This window comes from Salarias fasciatus, chromosome 19 (genome assembly GCF_902148845.1).
Source record: "Salarias fasciatus chromosome 19, fSalaFa1.1, whole genome shotgun sequence".
Lineage (NCBI taxonomy): Eukaryota > Metazoa > Chordata > Actinopteri > Blenniiformes > Blenniidae > Salarias > Salarias fasciatus.
In genome coordinates this window covers 24,038,525-24,059,498 of record NC_043763.1, presented here as the reverse complement: position 1 = coordinate 24,059,498, position 20,974 = coordinate 24,038,525, and the positions used below count along the sequence as shown (strand labels likewise).

General features: G+C 49.7%; 1 protein-coding gene across 1 annotated transcript in view; it reads right to left on the bottom strand.

The window, feature by feature from the left end:
* syne2b (spectrin repeat containing, nuclear envelope 2b) overlaps positions 1–20,974 on the bottom strand; it is a 120,281-nt gene that overhangs the window by 72,586 nt on the left and 26,721 nt on the right. The window contains 33 exon segments of the mRNA XM_030117541.1: positions 4,954–5,163; positions 6,595–6,801; positions 7,042–7,116; positions 7,177–7,315; positions 7,403–7,576; positions 8,355–8,484; positions 8,762–8,898; positions 9,071–9,418; positions 9,606–9,770; positions 9,840–9,938; positions 10,633–11,028; positions 11,288–11,632; positions 11,723–12,049; positions 12,290–12,406; positions 12,694–12,921; positions 12,994–13,155; positions 13,221–13,286; positions 13,371–13,700; positions 13,776–14,037; positions 14,225–14,332; positions 15,377–15,579; positions 15,670–15,782; positions 16,543–16,609; positions 16,611–16,751; positions 16,840–17,040; positions 17,192–17,293; positions 17,421–17,588; positions 18,254–18,412; positions 18,507–18,657; positions 18,733–18,888; positions 19,645–19,757; positions 19,896–19,987; positions 19,990–20,383. Of these exon segments, the coding sequence (XP_029973401.1) occupies positions 4,954–5,163; positions 6,595–6,801; positions 7,042–7,116; positions 7,177–7,315; positions 7,403–7,576; positions 8,355–8,484; positions 8,762–8,898; positions 9,071–9,418; positions 9,606–9,770; positions 9,840–9,938; positions 10,633–11,028; positions 11,288–11,632; positions 11,723–12,049; positions 12,290–12,406; positions 12,694–12,921; positions 12,994–13,155; positions 13,221–13,286; positions 13,371–13,700; positions 13,776–14,037; positions 14,225–14,332; positions 15,377–15,579; positions 15,670–15,782; positions 16,543–16,609; positions 16,611–16,751; positions 16,840–17,040; positions 17,192–17,293; positions 17,421–17,588; positions 18,254–18,412; positions 18,507–18,657; positions 18,733–18,888; positions 19,645–19,757; positions 19,896–19,987; positions 19,990–20,383 (6,085 nt within the window).

Genomic DNA, 20,974 nt, shown 5'->3' with positions numbered 1-20,974 from the left:
CTTCTTTTGGTTTGGCTTCTTTTGCAGACTCAACACTAACTACTGCTTGTGGTTTGTGTGAACCTTTCTTTGATGGACTTACACCTGCACTTCCTGACAATGCTGGTATCTTTTCTTCAGACAACTTTGCACCATCAATCATATCTATGGTGGAGGCTTTAGCAAGTTCTTTTCGGCGGGAATCTTTGGACCCTTCAGGTCTGGTCTCTCTGGTTCCCATAGATTCCATCATAATTGCTGCTTCTGGCTTGACAGCCTCTTTCTTTTCTGCAGCTGTCATCTTTTCTGGAAGTTGTCCTTCAGCCTTCCTGGACATTTTCTCCTTTGTGACATACTTTTTGTCTCGGCTTTGAGGGGAAGTATCAGCCTCATCCTTTGAAGAAACTTTGGGGTCTTCTTTTATCCTGATGTCTGTGGCCTTTTTCGGTCTGGCCTCGGTGCCTCCAGTTGATTCTAATATGATGACTGGGTTCACTGTAGTTTTTACAGAAACACTAATTTCTGCAACTGTTGTGTCTGAACTTTGACGGGCACCTTGTAGAACATCTTCACTGGAGACTCTGACACCTTCCTTTGGCTTGGCTTCATACTGTCTTGCAGACTCAACACTAATTACTGCTTCTGGTTTATCAGACTCTTTTTTTGAAAGACTTAAATCTGAAATTTTGGACTCTGCTGGTATCTTTTCTTCAGGTTCCACAGATTCCACCATAATTACTGCTTCTGGTTTTATAGCCTCTTTCTCAGACAAACTCTTTTTGGCAGCTGTACCCTTTTCTGGAATTTGTACTTCAGCTTTCTTGGAGATTTTCTCCTTCGTGACAAACTTCTCAGTCTGACGTTCAGGTGAAGCATCAAGCTTAACTTCGGAGGAGACATTGGAATCTTCTTTCAGGCTGATTTTCTCTCCATCCTCTCTGGTTCCCACATCTTCCAGAATAACGATTGCCTCTGGTTGATCACTGTCATTCTCAAACACACTTATCTCTGTCACTGTCGTCTCTGCTGGAATGTAGGATTCAGCTCTGACATGCCTTTCATCCAGTCTCCGAGGTGCCCCATCTAACACATCCATGTCAAGGTTTTGCACCTCTCCAGGTGTAGCATTAGTACTGTTCATGGTTTCCAGGCTAATAACTGCTGCTGGTTTCCACATCCAATCCTCTGCAGTCCCTGTCTCTGCATTACCTGGCTGCCCTTCTGCAAAGACAGTTGACACCGGTTGAGCGGATTCACTCAAACATGCTTCGTCTTTGCTTTCAATGCTGATGTGCGCTTCCACTCCAGTATCACTCGTCTGAGGCACATTGATCACTCTCATCAAGTCTCCACCAGTCTCTTCTGCAGTGCTTGGCATGTCCAGCTGGATGATACGTACTTCTGGTGCTTTGGGGATTTTCTTCTCGGTGACAAACTTTTCGTTGGCTGAACTATCAAGCACATCTGCTGTTGGGACTTCTGTACCTTCTTTCAAGGTGGACTCTTTGAGCTCTTCAGGAGGAGCTGCAGGATGTTTAATGTGTTCAACAGCAATGACTGTTTTTCCTTTTGCCTTTGGAGTCTTGGGAACTCTCTCAGTTGTCGCAACCTTTTCACCCAAAGTTTCAGCACTGATTGGTTCTGAGATCTTGTCAGATACATCTTCCTCACTGGTCTTTGTCAGATCACTTGTAGAAGGTTTTGGAGAACCTTTGGGACCTTTTGGCTTTCTCTTACTTGATGAAACCTTTTCTTTCTTGACAACAGCTTTGGCCTCTGGAGGTTTCATGTCCTCTTTTGTAATTACCGTCTCTCGTCTTGAAGAGTCTTTCTCAGATGAGCTGATTTCTGCTTCAGGCGTCTTGGAGGTTTTCTCTCCTGTGACAGACTTTTTGAGGAGTGGTGCAATTTCAGGCTCACCTTTTGTGGAGACATTGGAAACTTTTGCCTCTTCAGGCTGAACCAGAGGATGTTCCACACGCTCACCTTTAACCACAGCTTCTGCATCTCCTTCAGGTGTTTTGGGGATCTTCTCAGTTGCATCAGAGTTTTTTTCCGGCTGCTTGATTGCACCATCAATGATTTCTGTAGTTAATGCCTTTGCTGTTTCTTTGACAGATAAATCTTTTTCCTCTTTAGGCTGAACCCGAGGACGCTCCACTCTAACCACAGCGTCTGTAACTCCTTCACTTTTTTTGGGGATCTTTTCAGTTGCATTAGAGTTGTCCTCCAGTTGCTTGACTGCACCATCAATGATTTCTGTAGTTAACACCTTTGCTGCCTCAATGAGAATGAAGTCTTTCATCTCCTCAGGTTGAACCTCAGTGAGTTTGATGCTTTCTACTGTAATGACTGCTACCGACTTCGTGGTGTCTTTCTCATGCGAGCTGCTTCCTGCAGTTGCTGGCTCTGCTGCAGAGTGTCCTTCAAGCACATCCCGTCCAGAAACTTCAGCATCGCCTTGCCGGCTGGGTTCTCTCAGTCCTTTAGCTTCTATCTGCTCTATGCTTATCACTGCTTCTGGTTCTGCATCATCTTTCTCAGACACATGTATTTCCGCAATCGTTGTGTCATCTAGAACATGCCTTTGTGCTGTTCTGGGCATTTTGTCCATTGCGACAAGCTTTTCACTCAGACTTTCAGACACACCATCAGGCACATCTCTTCTGGATCCATCTTCTTTCACACTTTTTGTGGGCTCCAGGGTGATGACTGCCATTGGTTCCCCAGATAAGTTCGAGCTGGTGACTGCCTCTGCTTCATGTGGTGTCACTATTACACCTCCAATTTGAGAGAAGTCGCTCTGAGGAACTTCATCTTTCCTTTCAATGCTAATGTGTGCCTCCACTCTTGGTTCTCGGCTCTTGAATGCATCGCTCTCATCTAAAGAGTCTCTTTGAGCATCTCCAGGAGTCATGGGCATATCCAGCTGGATCACACGTACCCCTGGTGCTTTTGGGATTGTCTCTGCAGATCTTCCAGCCAGGCGCTCAGGTGCACCACCCTGCACATCTACTGACTTTTTGGCATCTTTTTCAACTTTAGGTCGAGCCTCTGTATAAATCTTGTGTTCTACTGTAATCGCAGTTTCTGGTTTTCCAGTGTCTCTTTCTGAAAGATTAATTCCTCCAATTGCTGGATCCACCTGACCGTGTTCTTCAGCTACCTTGGGTATTTCCTCCATACTTAAATGCAGGTCATTCACCTCTTTTCCTGCCACCTCATTTGTTTTCATGTCTTCTACAGTGATTAGTGCACGTGGTTGAGGTGCACCATCGTGCACATCCATTGTGGGGGCATTGGCATCTTCTGACAGGCTGGAATATTTGGTTTCTTTTGGTAAAGCTTCAGCACTTTTCATATCTTCAGTGGCTATGACTGCTACAGTTTTCATCGGGTCTTCCTCGGATACGCTTATTCCTGGAATCACTGGTCTTCTTTCACTTGGCTGTCCTGCTTCAGATACACTGGAGACAGGCTGAGTGTCACTGCGATGTAGCTTATCTCTGATTTCAAGTGAAATTTCTACTTCCACTTTTGGCTGTTGGCTCTTGGACACATCATCTTTTCGAGTCTCTTCTGGACTGGTCGGCATATCCAGTTGAATAATGCGAACTTCTGATGGCTTAGGACCTTCCTCCACTGTGACAGATCCCTCATTCCGGCGTCGGGTTTCACTATCGAGCACATCTGTTGCTGGGATTTTAATGTTTGTCCTCAGGCCAGAGTCTTTGGCTTCTTTGGATCTACCCTCAGTGGGCTTTGAGTGTTCTACTGTGATCACTGCTGTTGGTTTTGAAATGTCTTTTTCTGATAAGGTTATTTCTACAATGCCTGTCTCTGCTGAAGTTGAGGATACTTCATCTTTCAGGCTTGTTTTGTCTCTAGTCTCTTGAGGTGTGAGCCGTTCCAGAGTAATTATTGCTTGTGGGTTTGCACCATCTTTCTCAGGGACGATTATTTCTGCAACTGGAACACATTCTTCAGCTTCTTTATGGATTTCCTCAATTGTGACACATTCCTTATCCAGACTTTGAGGTGCACCGTCCAGCACGTCTCTGGAGGAATCTTTTGCCTCTTTAGGGGAACCCTCAGCACGTCCTATGTTTTCTAAGGTGATCATTGCCACTGGTTTGATCACATCCTTCTCAGGCATGTTTATCTCTGACACTGATACCTCTGCTGTACTTGGTGGCTCGGCTGTAAAAGCAGCTGATGCAGGTTGAGTGGAGACACTCTGATCTACTTCATCTTTCCTTTCCGTGCTGACTTTTGCCTCTACTCTTGCCTCCTGGCTCTTGGGCCTGTCAACTGTTCTGGTCAAGTCTCTCTGAGTCTCTTCCGAACCGGTAGGCATATCCAGTTGTATAACGCACACTTCTGGTGTTTCACTGGTTTTTTCCATTATTTGTCCAACTGCCAGTGCTGGAGCTTTTCTTGATGCGTCGTCTTCTCTGGTCTTTGTCGTCTCAGTTGTAGAGATGTCTCGGGGACCCTTCATCTTTCGCTTAGTGGGTGAAGTTTTTCCTTTCTCTACACCAGTGCTCTCAGGTTTGTCTGTGACTACCTCTGAAGTTGCAGATGACTTTTTGCTCTCAGGTTCTTTCACTGAACTTTTCAGTTCTGCAGGCAAAACCTGAGAAGGTTTAGGAATCTCCGACTTTGCTTTGGTTGGTGGAGTCTTTTGTTTTTTGACAACAGTAGTTCCAACTTTCTCCATGGCACCCTTAAGAGCTGAAGATCCTTCTACGTCCTTCTTCGTCTCTTGTTTCTTGGTCTCCACTGTGGGGAGCTCTGCTGAAGGTTCCAATGCCTTTGACGGTTTCTCAGTTGGTGACGGCTGCGTCTGTCCTACAGCAGTAGTCTCAGTGGCTCCTGTGACCACATCAGGAGTTGCAGATGGCTTTTGACTGTCAGAGTCTTCCTTGGGCTTTGCTATTCCTACTGTAGAACAGTCTAGTGAAGGTGTAGGACCCTTTGGCTTTCTCTTGGTTGGTGAAAGGCTTCCTTTTTCAGTTGCTTCTGGAGATATTTCGGTAGTTGGAGATGGTTTTAGATCTTTAGGCTCTCCCTTGGACTTTGTGACTTCTACTGCAGAAGATTCTGGGACACATTTAACCACTTTTGACTTTCTTTTAGTAGGTGAAAGGTTCCCTTTGACCACAACATTGGGTTCGGTGGCTCCTGTGGACACCTCAGCAGGAGGAGGTGGTTTCTGGTTGTCAGGAACCTTTTTGGCTTTTGTTGGTTCCATTTTAGAAGGCTCTCTGGATGGTTTAAGATCTTTAGTCCTTCTTTCTGGTGGGGTAATCTTTCCTTTTTCAACAGCGGCACCTTTATTTGGTTCTTTGACCACGTCAGTGGTTGAACGTGACTCCTGATTGTCCTTCACAGTCTTTGTGATCTGCATGACAGGACTTTCTGGGGCAGATTTAGAATCCTTTGGCTTTCCTTTTGTTGGTAAACTTTTTCCTTTTTCCACAGCTGATCCTGTTCCCGCCTGATAGGCTGATGGCACTTTCTGACTTTCAGGGCCTTCGTTTGACTTTCTCCTGCTAGCTTTACTCAGTGGATCCTCTGCAACAGCAGTTTCCGTAGTCTGAGGTGTTTTCTGGTTCTGTGTGTCCTGGACTTCTACAGGAACTTTCAGACTTCTCTCTAGCTTTGTCATTGGCAAGGTCTTGCCTCCTTCCACAGGAGCTGCAGCTGAGGAACCTCTTTCAACTTCTTTCTCAGCTTTCTTGGACTCCAAAGTGGTAACAGACTTTGGCTCTACAACTGAAGGAACATCCAAACCTTGTGACTTTGTCATGGTAGGTGTGATCTTTGGTTTGTCGATAACTTCAGGTCCTTCTAAAGACTTCTGTTTGCCAGGTTCTTTTACAGTCACGGCCTCTTGGGAAGGTTCTGAGGTGGTTTTCGTGGTCTTTGGTTGTCTTTTGGTTGGTGAAAGCTTGTCTTTATCCACAGTAGCACATTGAGTTGATCCTGTGGCCTCACTTGGTGGTGCAGGCTTGTCCCCAGCAGGTTCTTTCTCATCTCCTTTTGATTTTCTTCTGGTTGGTGCGACTTTTGTTTCTTCTGGACTCTTTTTCTGCTGACTCAAATCTGAGGAAGTTATTTGGCTTCCAGGATCATCCCTTGCTTGAGGTGCCTCAGTATCTTTGTGGTCAAGATCTGTCTGCTTTGACTTTCTTTTGGGTGCTACCATTGTTCCTTTGTCTAATCCCGCAGCTTCTGGTGGTTCTTGAACCACCTCCAGAGTTGAGGAGTATTTCTCAGGTTCCTGCTTGGTCTCCATTGGCCAAACAGCAGAAACTCTGTCAGAAAGAGACACTGACTCTACAGACACATCCAGACTTCTTGACTTCCTCATGGGTGGTGTAACTTTAGATTTGTTGATTTTTGCTGGCTCCTCAGCACTCATTGAAGGCCTTTGTTTGCTTCCTGTTACTTCCTTGGTGGAACTTTCGGGCAACAGATTCTTATCTTTTGGTCTTCTTTTGGTTGGGGAAGGTGTGTTTCCCTTCACGGGAGCAGCCTCAGCTGAGGTTGTTTCCGTCTGTGGAGCAGGAGAAGGTTCTACCTTACTGTCTTTAGGTTTCACATTGGTACGTCTACCAATAGTTTCTTGTGAAGGTGTGGTAGGCTCTGCAGTTCTCGACTTTCTTCTTGCTGGAACAACGGTTGTTTCTACCACAGCTGAACTTTCAGGTTCTTTCTTCGTTTGTTCTTTTTGGCCATCAGCAAGCTTGAGAGGAAGGTTCGGACTCGGTGCCTTCCGTTTAGGTGGTTGAACCTCTCCTGGTTTGCTCGGTCTGGCTTTAGATGGTTGCACGGTGACTGAGCCAGTGGAGTCTGCAGCTGTACTCGATGATTCTGGAACATCTGGTCTAATGTCTGTTGTTAGACTTGTTTCAGGTTCAGACACCACCTTAGTCTCTGCTCCAGTTGGTGGAGATTTGGACTTTCTCCGGGATGGCACAGGTGTGGTTCCTACACTCACAGGCTGTGGTTTTCCACCACCTCCTGCAGTCTGAGATATTGTTCTTGTTGGTTCACCTCCGGGTTTCTCCACAGCACTCTTTGTGTCCTTCACAGCAGCTTTCTGAGCTTTGGTCTCGGTTTCTGTCTGGACTGAAGATGAGGGGTCACCGGACTTCTGTGTTGACGAAATGTTTTGCTGTTCTTCTTTACCTTGAGGCTTCTTCTCAGGTGAGCGCCTGCTTTTTCTCGGTGGAGCCACCATGGAGCTCTTTGTCACCTCCAGTTTTCCGGGAATAACATCAGCGGACTCAGTGTCCGGCAGCTTCCGTTTACTCCTCTGGTCGAGATCCTCGAATGGAAAAATGATAAAGGCATTAATTATGATCCCACAAGAAAATGGCCACAGGTTTTTAAAGTAGCTGTGAGCCACAAATACCTTCAGGCTCTGATTTATAGAAGCTTTCTGCGTCTCCGTTTCTTTGAGTGTCTCTGAACCGTCCTTCAGCAGCTTCTCCAACAGCTCCGGAGACAGACAGTCTTTAAGGAACTGCTGGTGGGACAGCGCCTCCTGCAGGCTGGACCGCAATTTCTCACCTTCCTCCAATTTCACCTACCAATAAAAAAAACTGTAAAACACAACTGCAAGCACACAACACAGAAACATCGGAAAAAGAATATATGTCATTGGAGAAGTTAAGACCAAAGGTAAACTTCAAATGCTAAATTATGGCTTGGAGTGAAACATTTGATTTTACAAAACATTATGATGGTGTCAGAGTTCATGACATATACTAAAAGGACAAAAAAAGCTAATAAATGTCAAAGTTTCAGTCTTTAAATTTCAGTTTGAAATGTAACATAAGGTGAGCAAAATCGGCTAAATGTGAATACTGATAAAAAAAAAAAAATTCTATATTTATACATCAACATTTTTTTTGTTAACTCTTATCAATGTATTTCACTTTCTATATAAAAAAATATGAATGAAATATTCAGATATGCTTTTTTCCAAGTCTTGGACCATTAAGACCTTGAAAATTATTTGGTTTTTTTTCTCCATTAAAAAAAAAAACACAAAAGGAACATTTTTAACCCAAAAATAGTATTTAGTTTTTTCAGAAAGGTAAGTACAATAAAATTAAATTGGGCAGTTTAAATACCGATGATAAATGTTATTTATAGAGTGGTTTCCATACAATCCAAAGTTGTTCATATATATATATATATATATATATATATATATATATATATATATATATATATATATATATATATATACATATATGACCAAAGCAGTGAAAGCAGATTAAGAGCTGTGATCAACAGATAAGTCGGGATCACTCATGAATATTAAGCTGCACATGTATGAAAGGTGGTTAAAGGCGGACCTGAGCAGAAGCAGTGGACTGGGCCGGTTCTCCGCGGTTCCACCTCTGCAGGGCCTCCAGACTGTCGTTCAGGCAGCTGGCTGTGTTTCTGGAGCAGGTGCTCTGGTGGTCTCTCAGTCTGGACGTCAGGCTGCAAAAACACACCTGCTGTCAACAACTCACAACATCAACACACAGAGAGCCAGGAAAACCGGATTTTTATGTTTTTTCCGCATCACAGAATATCAGAACAGAGCTGCTTGTGAGAAATGGAACTCTGTCAAGCTGACTGAATCTGGACTGGGAGTCCTGACACTGGAGGAAAACTGAGTATGTCTACTGAGTATGTGCAGAACTACTTTCCACTGCGGGCGTGGTGCGTGTTTCTCGAGGCCTGAACGCGTTTCTTTAGGCTGGATCTGGTTTACCTGGCGTGCTGCTGGCTCAGAGACTCCACCGTGTTCAGCACGTCTGCGGGGAGCTCCTCGGCCGCCGGCCTGGACGTGACGTCCTGCTGCAGGTCGGAAACCTTCCTGCCCAAATCTTCCAGAGACTTCTCACACTTCTGCAGGGAGACGGGACGACAGCACAGGACAGATCACTCATCAACTACAACCTAATTAAGTGGTTTTTCCAACAAATTAAAGCTTGGAATTTGTCTAAACAGCTGAACTGATGTGTTGACAGTGTGAGGTGGATCTGATGGGCTGGTTTTGGTGTTTAGATGCGATCTGGACCTGCAGGCTGTTCCAGTGCTGCTGCAGCTGGTCCACGTTGTCTCGAGGCTCGCTGTAGCTGAGTGCCTGGTCCAGAGAGCGCAGCTCCCACTGCAGCGCTGCCCCGCGCTCCCTGGCCGCCTCGGCACGCCGCCCGGCGCGCTCGTCCAGCTCGGCCAGCCGGGCCTCGCAGGCCGCCAGGCGCTCCTTCACCTCCTGCTCAGAGGAGGCGCACAGGTGGTGCAGCTGGCCCACCTCCAGCGTCAGAGCGTCACGGCCGCCCGGAGTGCAGAGGCTCAGCAGGAGGTCTCTGGAGGCGTCCAGATCCTTCATCTCCCTCTGCTCCCGGTCCACCGTCTGCAGCAGGGCCTGAGGAGGAAGAGCAGGAGGAGGAAGAGCAGGAGGAGGAGGAGGAGGAGGAGGACGACGACGAGGAGGAGCAGGGTGGTTTTATGATAGAAATTGGTTACTGACTCAATAAAAGCAAAGGCAATGAACAAAATGCTAATGCTAATAATAGAGTTTCATCGGTGAAGACCAAAGGGCCCCGGCTGACCTTCAGGGTGTTGGCAGCGTTGTGCAGACCCTGCTGGTCTTCCGGAGGCGGTCCGAGCCCTTTGACCTGGTCCCTCAGCCAGTCCTGAGCCGCCTCGTGCTGCTCCACCAGCTGAGTGCACTGCCGTTCCGCCTGGATGCCCCGCTCCAGCTCGCCCACCACACCCTGGGAGCAGAACACCGCGGTTCAGCCACGCCGCCGCCCGGTGGCTCAGACCTCACGGCGAGGACTCACCGTCAGCTGGCCGAGCAGAGCCGGGATCTCCTCCTCCTTCTGGGACCAGGACGGATCCAACCAGCTCTGGTCCTGGGTCAGCTCGAAAAGCTCGGCAGCCTGACGGAGCAGAAGAGCCAAGTCTGAGAAACACTGATCAGACCTTCGAAAGACTCCTCTACACCTTCAGGCGTCTGAACCGAGCGCTGAGGGGATTCATCCAGCACATGGAACAGAACCCCGGCAGGCTGACATGTTGAGTTCTGGAGGATCATTTAAAAACTCAGCTGGTTGTTGTGTTTCTTTAAGCATTTTGGTTCTATGATGAGTCTCCAAACAAGAGTCCAATACGATCCAAAACCCTCCAAGAACCGGTCCAAGCCAGTTCGAAACCTGTTCAAAACTCTCCAAAAACCAGTCCAAACCAGTCTGAACCTTTTCTCAAAAGTAGAAGAAATTGCGTCACCACATTTCAATAAATGGTGCCAAATAAAAATAAAACCAGAACTTGTTCAAAACATCCAAAAACTGTTGAAAACTGAAGGCACATCAGCCCAAAGCTCAGTAAAAATTAGTCTGGGACTTTTCCAAAAGAAACCCCCCAATAAACAGTGACACATCAAATAAAAAGGGAACATCAAATGTTCTTAAAACTCCTCCAAAACCTGTTGCAAATGGATCGAAAAGAAATGTGAAAAGATAGACTCAAATCTATCGAGAACAGTCTGAGACGAGTCATAAATATGAACCAAGTCCGTCTGAACCTGTCCCTGGTCTCTGCCAGCCGGTCTTAATGTTGTGGCTGACGCCTCACCTGAGCGTTCAGGCCTTTGAGGACGGGGGCCATGGCGGTGATCTGGTCCTGCAGGGTCCGGGCCCGCTCCACGGCCTGCCGGCGCTCCCCGAGGCCGGGCCAGGGGAAGAGGAGCGGCAGCTCCGACGCCTCCTTCTGCAGCTCCGAGAGACGCTCCCCGGTTCGATCCCGGTCCCGCCGGCAGGACTCCAGGCGGTCCAGGACGGGCCGCAGCGCGCCGTGCGCCTCCTCGGCGGCCCGCCGGATCTCCTTCCAGCGCCACTCCGAGCGGCTCGCAGCGCTCCGCACCTCCTCCCGCCGCTCCGCCTGCAGCTCCTCGTTCTCACACAGACTCTGAGCTCGACTCGCAAGCTCCGCCAGACGAGACTCGGTGAGCGACGTCGAGTCCAGAATGTCCTGAGCAAAGAGTTCTCGTCACTGAAGTGAAGGAATCCGAGCGTACGCAGACGATAAGCTACTTTATCACTGGAAAAACAAAGGCTTCACTTTCAAAGTTTACTCTTATTTAACTTTGTCTTTACATTAGCAATATTCTTTAAAAAAAACATTTTAAGTCAAAACACAAAAATTATGTTTTTCACAGTTATTTGAGGTTTGATTTGTTGGAATACTGGAGTCTTTTGGGACTTTCTGCAGAGCTTGAGCTGAGCGCTACCTGAGCAGTATTCAGTCTGGCCTCGATCTGAGCCTTGCTGCCCCTGCTGCCCCCCTCCAGGGTCTGGGCCTGGTTCTGCAGGTCCTGGATCCAGGTTCTGGTGTTCTCGTTGTGCGTGTCGAAGGCCTCCAGCTCCCTCTGGAGAGAATACTGCAGCTCGGCCTTCTTCATGGCGTCCTCGGCGGCCTTCCGGACGGACTCCCACTGCTCCTCCCAGTCCTGGACCTGCTGCTGGACCTCCTGCCGGACCTCCTCCTGCACCTCCGGCTGCTCACACAGACTGTTCCCGAGTCTGCGCAGCTCGCTCAGCCTGCAGTCTGCGTCCGGTCTGCAGCTGAGGACGGCCTGAGGACACACACTGTCACTGTCTGCCGCTTGGAGTGTGTGTGTGTGTGTGCATGTGCGTATGCATGTGTGTGTGTGTGTGTGTGAGACCTGGGCGGTCCTGATGCTCCTCTGAGGGTCCGAGCTGCTCTCCACCTCCTGCAGACTCTGCAGCTTCTCCTGCAGCCAGGCTCTGCTGCTCTCCCTCTGGGCCTGGAACTCCTCCTGCTGCTCGTGCACGGCCCTCTGTCGCTGTGCACGTTCCAGCGCTGCCCTGCCGTCCTGCAGCGCTTTGCTCCAGCGCTCCTCGGCCTCCGCCACCTTCCGCTCCAGCTCCTTCCTCTTGCTCTCCTCCAGGTCCTCAGAGCTCAGGCTCTGGCTCTGGCTCTTCAGCCTCTGGACTCTGGAGTCTCCTTCAGGTTTGGAGCTCAGAACGTTCTGATGGTGAAGGAAACACAGAGAATCCGGTTCACCTGAAGCCACCCGATGCCAGACTCACCGCGTCACGGATCATGTTTCTAACAAATCTCGAGAAACGGTCAGTGTTTACCCATAAACCGCTGAAGACAGCGGATCGTTTTGACGCTCAGTGGAAAAAGGAAAAAGGAAACGGCTGATCTCAGTCCAGAGCTTCTGGGTACAGGCTGTGACTCCTCGTTCTGATCCGTCCGGACTCACCTGAGCCGCTCTCAGCCGCTCCTCGGCTCCGGTTCGGTCGCTCAGCGAGTCCAGCTGCTGTCGGAGGTCGCTCAGCCAGCGGTCGGTGTCCTGATGATGGGCGTCAAACTCTCTCAGCTGGAAGAAAGCGTCAGGACGGAGTTCAGAGAAACTGAATATCACCCCGAGTCACTCAGCTCAGCTTTATCCAGCATCCAGACTCTAAAGAAGGACTTTTAAATTGAAAAGGCATCAACTGCGGATTCTGAAAACACATTTCTGGACAAACGGGACTGAAACGTTGTCAGTTCATGTGGTTGAGATCAGGAAGTTCTCACTTTGGGTTCTTTAACTGCTCTCCTCCTAACACTGCCTTCCTTATGACCTTGTTGACCCCTGTGCTGCTGCAGAGGACCGGATCTGACCTGAGCCGCCCTGCTGCTGGCCTGCTGGTCCAGCTGCGCCCGGGCCTCGTCCTCGCAGAGTTTGGCGTCCTGCAGCAGCGTCTTCCACCTGTCCTCCGTGTCCCGCACCGTCTGCTGGATCCGGGCCCTCCGGTCGGCGTCCAGGTCCGGGAGGTCGCAGACGGTCTGGCCCCGCCTCCTCAGGTTGTTGACCCTTCGGTCTCCGTCGGGCCTGGAGCCGAGGACGGCCTGCGGGAGGAAGCGGGAGGCGTGAGGCGGGATTCCCGGCATTCCTCCGGTGGTGGGCGGAGCCTGACTGACCTGAGCTGCGCCGCTGCGCTGCTCCGGGGCGTCTCCGGCGCCCTGCAGCCGCCGCCGCCGCTCGCCGATCCAGGCCTCGCTGTCCTGGCTCTGGGCCTGGAAGTCGTCCCACAGGGCCCGGAGCTCGGCCTGGCCGGCCGCCTGGAGCGCCGCTCTCCACTGCTGCCGAGGAGCCTCCACCAGCCGCTCCGCCTCCGCCGGCCGCCAGGCTCCAGGCCCGACGACACGTCCTGACCCTGGTCCTGCAGGCGCTGCAGCTTCGAGTCCGCCTCGGGTTTACAGGACAGGACGGCCTGCGAGGGAGAGAGAGACAGGGATGAGCCGTGGAGTCAAGTCGTCCTGTGATGGACGGGTTCTAGACCTGGACCTGGACCCACCTGGACCCCCTGCAGCTGCTCCTCCAGAGAGCTCTGACTGTGAGGATCCAGCAGCTGTTGCCTCTGCTGCCTGATCCACTGCTGCAGGTCTTCGCTCCGCCTCCGGAGCTGCTCCAGCTTCTCCTGGCCGTCGGCCTCAGCCTCGGCCTGAACCCGAGCCTCCTCCGCGGCCCGCAGAACCTGCTTCCACTGAGCGTCCAGCTCCCGGAGCGTCTCCTCCACCTCCTCTCTCTGGTCCCGGTTCAGATCCTCCTGCTCGCACAGACGCTCGGCTCGCTGCCGGAGATCCTGCAGCTGAAGCTCCGCCTCCGGTCTGGAGTCCAGAACCGCCTGGAGACAAGGAGACGCTGAGGAACTCTGAAGGGGAGGAGGGGGGAGGAAGTCCAGCGTCTCCCCTGCTCTGACCTGGGCTGGCTCCTTCCTGTCCCGGGTGCTGGTCTGGGGGTCCAGCAGGGCGCCCCCCCGCTGGCTGATCCAGGTCCTGGTGGTCTGGGCCTGGCTCTGGAAGTCGCTGCACTGCCCCTGCAGGGCGCTCTGGGCCCGGGCCTGGCTCTGCAGGTTCCTGTAGCGCTGGATCAGGTTGTCTCCGTCCTTCAGGAGGCTTTCTCCTCGGACGCCTCGCCGGCGCACCGACGCCAGCAGCTGGCCGAGCTCGTCCGCTGTGCCGCTGACGCACCGGAGAGGGAAACGGGTTCAATACCGAGAAACTGTTTCTTTAAAACAGAACATTTCAATTTAAAACAGTAACAGAAAGAAGGAAGTTTTTGGATGACATTAGAACCACCAGACGACTGTCACTCTCCTGTACTTCCTTCTTGTGCTCATGCTTCCTTCCTCCCCTCATTAGATCTCACCTCTCCTCCTGAAGCTCCTTCAGAAGTCCGGTCACGTCCCGGCCTCCTGCAGACTGTTTCTCTTTCTTCTGAAGCCATTCGCTGAAGCGGTCGTGATGCTTCTGCAGGCTGGAAACAAAACACACAGTGAGCTCAACTCAGCGCTTCGTCTCGCTGCTTCAGCTCTGATGCTGTGACTGTCAGTTCCTCTCCTGTCCTGGTCTGGACCAGTTCCTTACTCAGGGGTTATAGCAAGAAATTTTCATTTGACTGAAATTGTTTTCCTGTTGAATTCACCAGCGATATCCATTTCGATGCACTGGAGTCATGGATTACACGTACAGTATATGTTCAGGCTTCTTTTGCACGTTTCATTAACATTTTAGCTTTGAAAAACAGTGAAAACAGGAAAAAATCCTGTTTCGAGGAAAAAAGAAAAATGTCATGAATTTAGATGTGATTTCCTGCATTCTGGTGGATTTTAAATGATAAAAAAATGTTTTTGACTGATGCCTTTTTTGTTGTCAAAAATGAGTCACTTGCGCCTAAAAATGTTTAGATTATTGTTCCTATTGTGTATTGAATATATTTTTGTGTCTGCTGTTCAGATATAATACAGCACCAAGTGAAGATAGTGAAGTTATTCTTTTACATTCATGGTTACATTTATCCAGTGTGGGAGGCAGTAAAGTGTGGAGACAATGAATAAAATCAGCTGTTTCTCCAGAGACACTCAAAGTAAAATACATTTTTAAGTCAAATTTTGCACTTTCTGGTGAATATAAAGGGGAACAATGCTCTAGAACAGGCAAAAACACTGATACTAGAACCTTGTTGGTACAAAGCATTTAAAGAAAATCTGAAGTAAAAAATTGATTTCTTTTATTTAGCAGTTCCATAAAGCTGTTGAACATGAAGGAACACCAACGGCTCAGTAACTGTGGAAACAAACTGCATTTGTTAAGGAAATGTGTCTATGATATTTTTACTCCTTTTTCTTTTTCGTACTGAAAACAAAAGCTTCATATACAGAATGTCTGGCGTTTTTTCTGAAGTTACAATTGTCCAGTGGTTCCCATCTTCGATTTACGACACATCGGCCAAAAGATCTCCCAAATGAGGGAGAACGTTCATCCCTGTCCTCTCCTGTGCAGCTGTGGACCAGTTCCTCACCTGTCCAGGTCTCGGAGCAGCTCCTCCGCCTGCTGCTGCCTGCTCCTGCAGTGCGTTCTGAAGGTCTCCACCTCCCGCTGCTGCTCCTGCAGCCAGTCTCTCAGCTCGGAGGCCTGCTGGGGGGGAAGCTGCCCCCCGCCTCTCTGCAGCTGGTCTCTGAGCTGCTGCAGGCGGCGCTCCGCCTCCTCCGACTTCAGGAAGCTCTGCAGGCAGAGGGGAGAACGTTGTCACTTCTGGACCGCGGAGATGGTTCAGCTCAAAAGGTTTCCTGGCTCTGCTGTGTCTCCACTCACAGTCAGCCGCTGTACCGACGCTTCCACGTCGCTCCTGCTCTCGGGGTTCTCGAAGCACTCGTTGACGGAGAGCTGCAGGTCCTGGAACCATTTTTCAAAGGACTGCTTCTCGTCTGAGGAAGAGGAGAGAGAACCCGGGGAGTGAATCACCTGAGAGGAAGTGCAGATGATTCCTTAGCTTCAGTCTCTAAATGGATCAGTTAGAGGGAGCACATCGCACCACTGACATAACCTAAACTAAGAACATTCACACATGGCTTCAACAACGGTCAAATCTCAAAGATAAAACAGCTAAAAATGGATAAAACACTAAAATGACTGAACTGAAGCAATCATACAACACAAGACAAAATAATTTGAACTGCTGGCTCTGATTTTTTTCAGAAAAAGGATAAAATAAAGAGGCGAAAATAGGAACAAAGAAAAAGGGAAGAGGAAAAAAGGGAAAAAGACACGAAAGGAAAAACTAAAGAAAGGAAAGAAGAGAAAAAATTCAAAAAATGGGAAAAATGAAGAAAATTAGTTGAAAAACAAAAAAAAAAGTTGCTAATATCTCTAAAAGTGCTCGAAAAACCAAGAAACATAAAGCAGCTATAAATCTGTGAAGCAGCTCAAAAAGCCAAAAATCCAATAAAAAAACAGGAAAACTATAAAATCACAACATTTAAAATATAATAAAATACATCAAAATTGTATCTTCATGAAAGCAACCTCTGCGGTTTTCAATTTGTATTTTTCCTCATTTCAAATAATTAACCTGTTTTTTGGCTTTTATTTAGAGAGAAGTCAGGAAGATGGGCTCAGTGGAGTCTGAGTGTAAAATGACTGCGTGTGTTTGTGTGTGTGTGTGTGTGTGTGTGTGTGTGTGCTGACCTTGGACGACCTTGAGCAGGCCCTTGTCCCTCTCCTCCCTCTTCAGGTGGAGCAGGTCTCGGGTGCGGTGGGAGGGCGTCCTTCAGCCGGCTGCAGTCGGCCTCCAGCGCCTGCTGCAGCGGCGGGCTGGCCACCCGGGACACCAGGGACACCTCCTTCAGCACGGCCTGCGCCTGCTGCTCCTGGGCCTGCAGGTCCTCGCTCAGCTCCTGGAGGGGGGAGGGGGGAGGGGGGGAGGGGCCGGGTGAGGGAGGGGCACCGTGGAGCAGTGGAGGGTCCGGCCGCGCTCTGACGTACCTGGATGAGGGATTCGAACCCGGGCCCGGCGGCGTCCACGGCGGCGATGCCGCTCTGCAGGCTCTCCGTGGCCGTGCGACACTCCTCCATCTGCTCGGAAATGTGTTTCTTCACGGCCAGGAGCTCCTCGAACACGTCGGTGCAGTCGGAGAAAAGCTCCTCCACCTGGTCCAGACGCTTCCGCAGCTGGCTCTCCATCACCTGGTGGGGGGTGGGGGGGTTAGGAAGGAAGGATGTGGAACTAAAACAATCTGAACGATATCAAACTGTCAGAAGAGAGTGAGGAAACAGAGCCTGATGGAGGACAGAGAGAGGAGGTGGTGCCGCTCCCCCTCTTCCTCCCCCTGCTCACCTGCAGCTCCAGGGGAGCCTCCTGACTCTGCAGCATCTTCTGGATCTCCTCAGACTTCCTGTGGAAATGAGCCACGTTCTCCTGGTTCGCGTTGATCTCATCCTGAACGACAACACATCCACTGGTCACAGGCTGCTCAGTCAGCAGGTTAGCGTGAGCTCACAGCTAACAGAGATGCTAACGCTACAGCTAGCAGATGCTAACGCTCCAGCCGGCCGCGCCCGCTCACCCTCATGTCCAGAACCTGCTGCTGGTCGTGGAAAGGATTCCCTTCGGCGAACTGAGTGAGTTTGAGCGCGGCCCAGGCCTCCACCTCTGCGCCCAGCATCAGCTGCTTGTCCCACAGCTCCAGCGCCACCCGCAGGTTGTCCATGTACGTGTCCGTCTTCTCAGTCACCTGAATAAAAAGAACAAGTCACTTTAATTCACAAGGCTTTCAGGTTTCACCTCAGTGGTTGGGGGGGTTCAGTGGGATTTTTTTCAGCTAAGTTTTTTTTAGTTCCTGGTAGTGGGCTTAAAGATCCAACACGTACGCACAACAAAAACATTATTCAACTGTACATTTCACACGAATGGACTCGTGCATCCGAGATCAAAGAATGGGAAAGAAGCAGCGGCGTATGATCCACCAAAAATAAAAGAAAAGAGGAAATTAAAAAAACAAAGAAAGGAAAGAATAGAGAGAAAGAAAGAAAAAAGAAAAGCACAGAAAGAAAGAACAAAAATAGAAAAAGGAAGAAAGGGATAGAAAGTCTAGATCATACAAAAAGAAAGAATGGGAAAGAAAAGAAAAGGAAAGAAAGAAAGAGAAAGAAAGAAAGAAAGAACATAAGGAAAAAAGAGATATAGTCTAGAAAAAAGGAAAGGAAATAAGAAAGGAGAGAATAGTGAAGGAAAACTAAGATAAAGGAAAAGAGGAAAAAGATTTAGAGAAACAAATGTAGAGAAAGAAAGAACAAAAGAAAAAGAGAAAAGAGGAAAAAAGAAACAAAGTGAGAAAGAAGTGCTGGAAAAACAAACAAAAAAGCAGAGAAAGGAGAGAGAGAGAGTAGTTGTCCTCACGTCCAGCCATCCGTCCATCAGACTGTCCGTTTCTCCCTCGAAGGACGAGCTGCTGCAGTCGCTCAGATCCTTCAGTTCCGACTGCAGCTGCCGGCTGACGCTCCTCAACTCCTCCATCTGAGGCCCGAGGCCCGACAGCTCCTGCCTGATGTCTGCAGCCTGGACACACACACACACACACACAGAGCCCGGGGTGTGTGTTCTGTCCGTCCTGCCGTGTGTCTTGTTCCGGCTGCAGGCAGCGGGTCTCTACCTTGCTGATGGTGCGCTGCAGGTTGTCCCTCCCCATGTAGGACGCCTGCTGGCTGACGGTGCTCTCCGCCTTCTGGATGGAGTTGCTGAGCTGCGAGCGGCACGTCTGGAACTTCTTGAGCAGCTCCAGCAGAGTGTTGCACTGATTCTTCCTGCAGAGGAGGAGCAGACGCGTCTTCACGCCGTGTCTTATTTACTGGAGGTTGGCTCGTTCCGTGGTTACCGACCTGTGGAAGAACATCTTCTGGGTCTTCTTCCACTCGCTCTCCACCTCCTCCCAGACGCCGTCCTCCGAGCCGTCTCCCTCCCGGAGCTCTCGCAGCTTCTGGATCTCCGAGTGCTGCGCCTGCAGCTGCAGCTCCAGATCGGCCAGATCTCGCAGTCTGGAAGCAGAAGAGGAGGAGGAGGAGGAGGAGGAGGAGGAGGAGGAGGAGGAGGAGGAGGAGGAAGGAGACACTTCAAAAATCTGTCATCAGTCAAACCGTTGAACTTCACTGAACACTTCACTGTGACTCTATTAAAAGAAAAAATAGAAGAATGAAATGAAAGAAACAAAGAGAAATGACAGAAACACAAAAGAAAGATATAAAAATAAAGGCAAGAACAAGGAAATATGAAAGAAAGACAAATGAAAAAAGAAACAAGCAGAAGCACAGGAAGAGAAAGATGGATAAAATCAGGTAAGAAAGAAAAAGAAAAGAAAAAATCAGACAAAGAAAACTGAAAAAACAAAAACAGAAAAAAAAATAATGAAAAATTAAGCAAAAAGGAAAAAGTTGAGATTAAAAGTAATGGAAAATAAAGAGTGAGAGAGAATGAAGAAATAAACAAGAGAAACAGCAGAAAAAAAAAGAAACTAAGAAAGAACTGGAAGAAAAGTCAAGAAAAGAAAAAAACTAAGAAAGAAAGTCAAATGATCTGAAGCTCTGCTGACAGCAGGACCGATCTCTCTGCCCTGGAGACTCAAACATGTCTGATTTTTTTGGGAGACTCTCTCAGTCAGCAGGTCTGAGACGCTGCTGGACTCTCCTCATGCCTCGTGAGAGCAGGAGACAGCTCTTGGTCTCCTGAGGCTCCTGATTCGGTCTCCGCTTCGTCTCCAGCAGTGAGATCAGTCCTTCGCTTCAACCTGTGATCACCTGTGCTGCACGGCGGGGATGGACGGCTCCTGGAGGCTCCGCCCCTCGATGCTGCTCTGCAGCTTCCGGAGCTCCATCAGGGTGGCTCTGCTCCTCAGACCAGGAGTTCTGCTCTTGTCCCCGGGCGGACCCCCGGTCAGGACCGTCTCTGTCTCCTCCAGCTTCTTGGGACCAGGAGGTCTGCTCCTGTCTGTGGGCGGATCCCCGGTCAGACCAGCAGCTGGGCCCCCAGACGGACCCCCGGTCAGGACTGTCTCTGCCTCCTCCAGCTTCTTCGAACCAGGAGGTCTGCTCCTGTCCCCGGCCGGACCCCCGTCGGCCTCGTCCAGCCTCCTCAGCAGGGCGTCACCATGTCCAGGCAGGACGCCGGAGCCCCGTCCCGGGTGACGGTGAGCCGGGCCCCCTGCAGAAGCAGGTCCAGCTGGGGGGCCTTCTCCTTCAGGCTGTCCACGCTCTGCCTGATGGCGGCCATCTTGGAGCGGCGGTCCAGGGGCGCGGCGGGCTCGTCGCCCTGCGTGGCCGAGATTCTCGTCCAGGGTGCGCAGCGACATGAGAAGCGGTCCAGGGCCCGGGCCGCCGCCTCGCTCTTCCGGACCTGCTGGCCCAGCTGGTCCAGGCTGGCCCGGTGGCTCTGGACCTCCCTCCGCAGGGGGAGACACTCCCGGGGGTCCAGATCGCTGGACTCCGGGTCCAACCGGGACAGCTGGTCCAGCTCGCTCTGGATGTCATCATCCAGCTCCTGTACGAACAACACAACAACAACAACAACACAGGGCAAAATTTACAACACAACAACAAAAAACAAAATTAACAACATCACAAAAACACAACAGAAAACAACAACAACAGCACAACATAACACAAAAATAAAAACAATGAAACAGCAAAACAGGGTGTCAGCTGAGTGTGGCCTTCAGCCCAAGATAACGCAATGTGAATTGTTGTAGGATTACAGTAGATTAATATAGACTATAGTGGATTGCAGTAGATCACAGTGGATCACAATAGATCACAGTGGATCACAACAGATCACAGTGGATTGCAGGGGTTCATAGTAGATTGCAGTGGTTCGGAGTAGGTAACAGTGGATTGCAGACAGTAGTTAATAGTTGATTACAGGTGATCACAGTGAATTGCTGTAGACTGCTGTGGGTCATAGTAGATTACAGTGGATCACAGTAGATTGCAGGAAATTGCAGTGGATCACACTGGATTGTGGTGGTTCATAGTAGATTAAAGTGGATTGCAGTGGTTCACAGTAGATCACAGTGCTTCACAGTGGATTGCAGTAGATCACAATATATCACAGTGGATTGCAGTGGTTTCATAG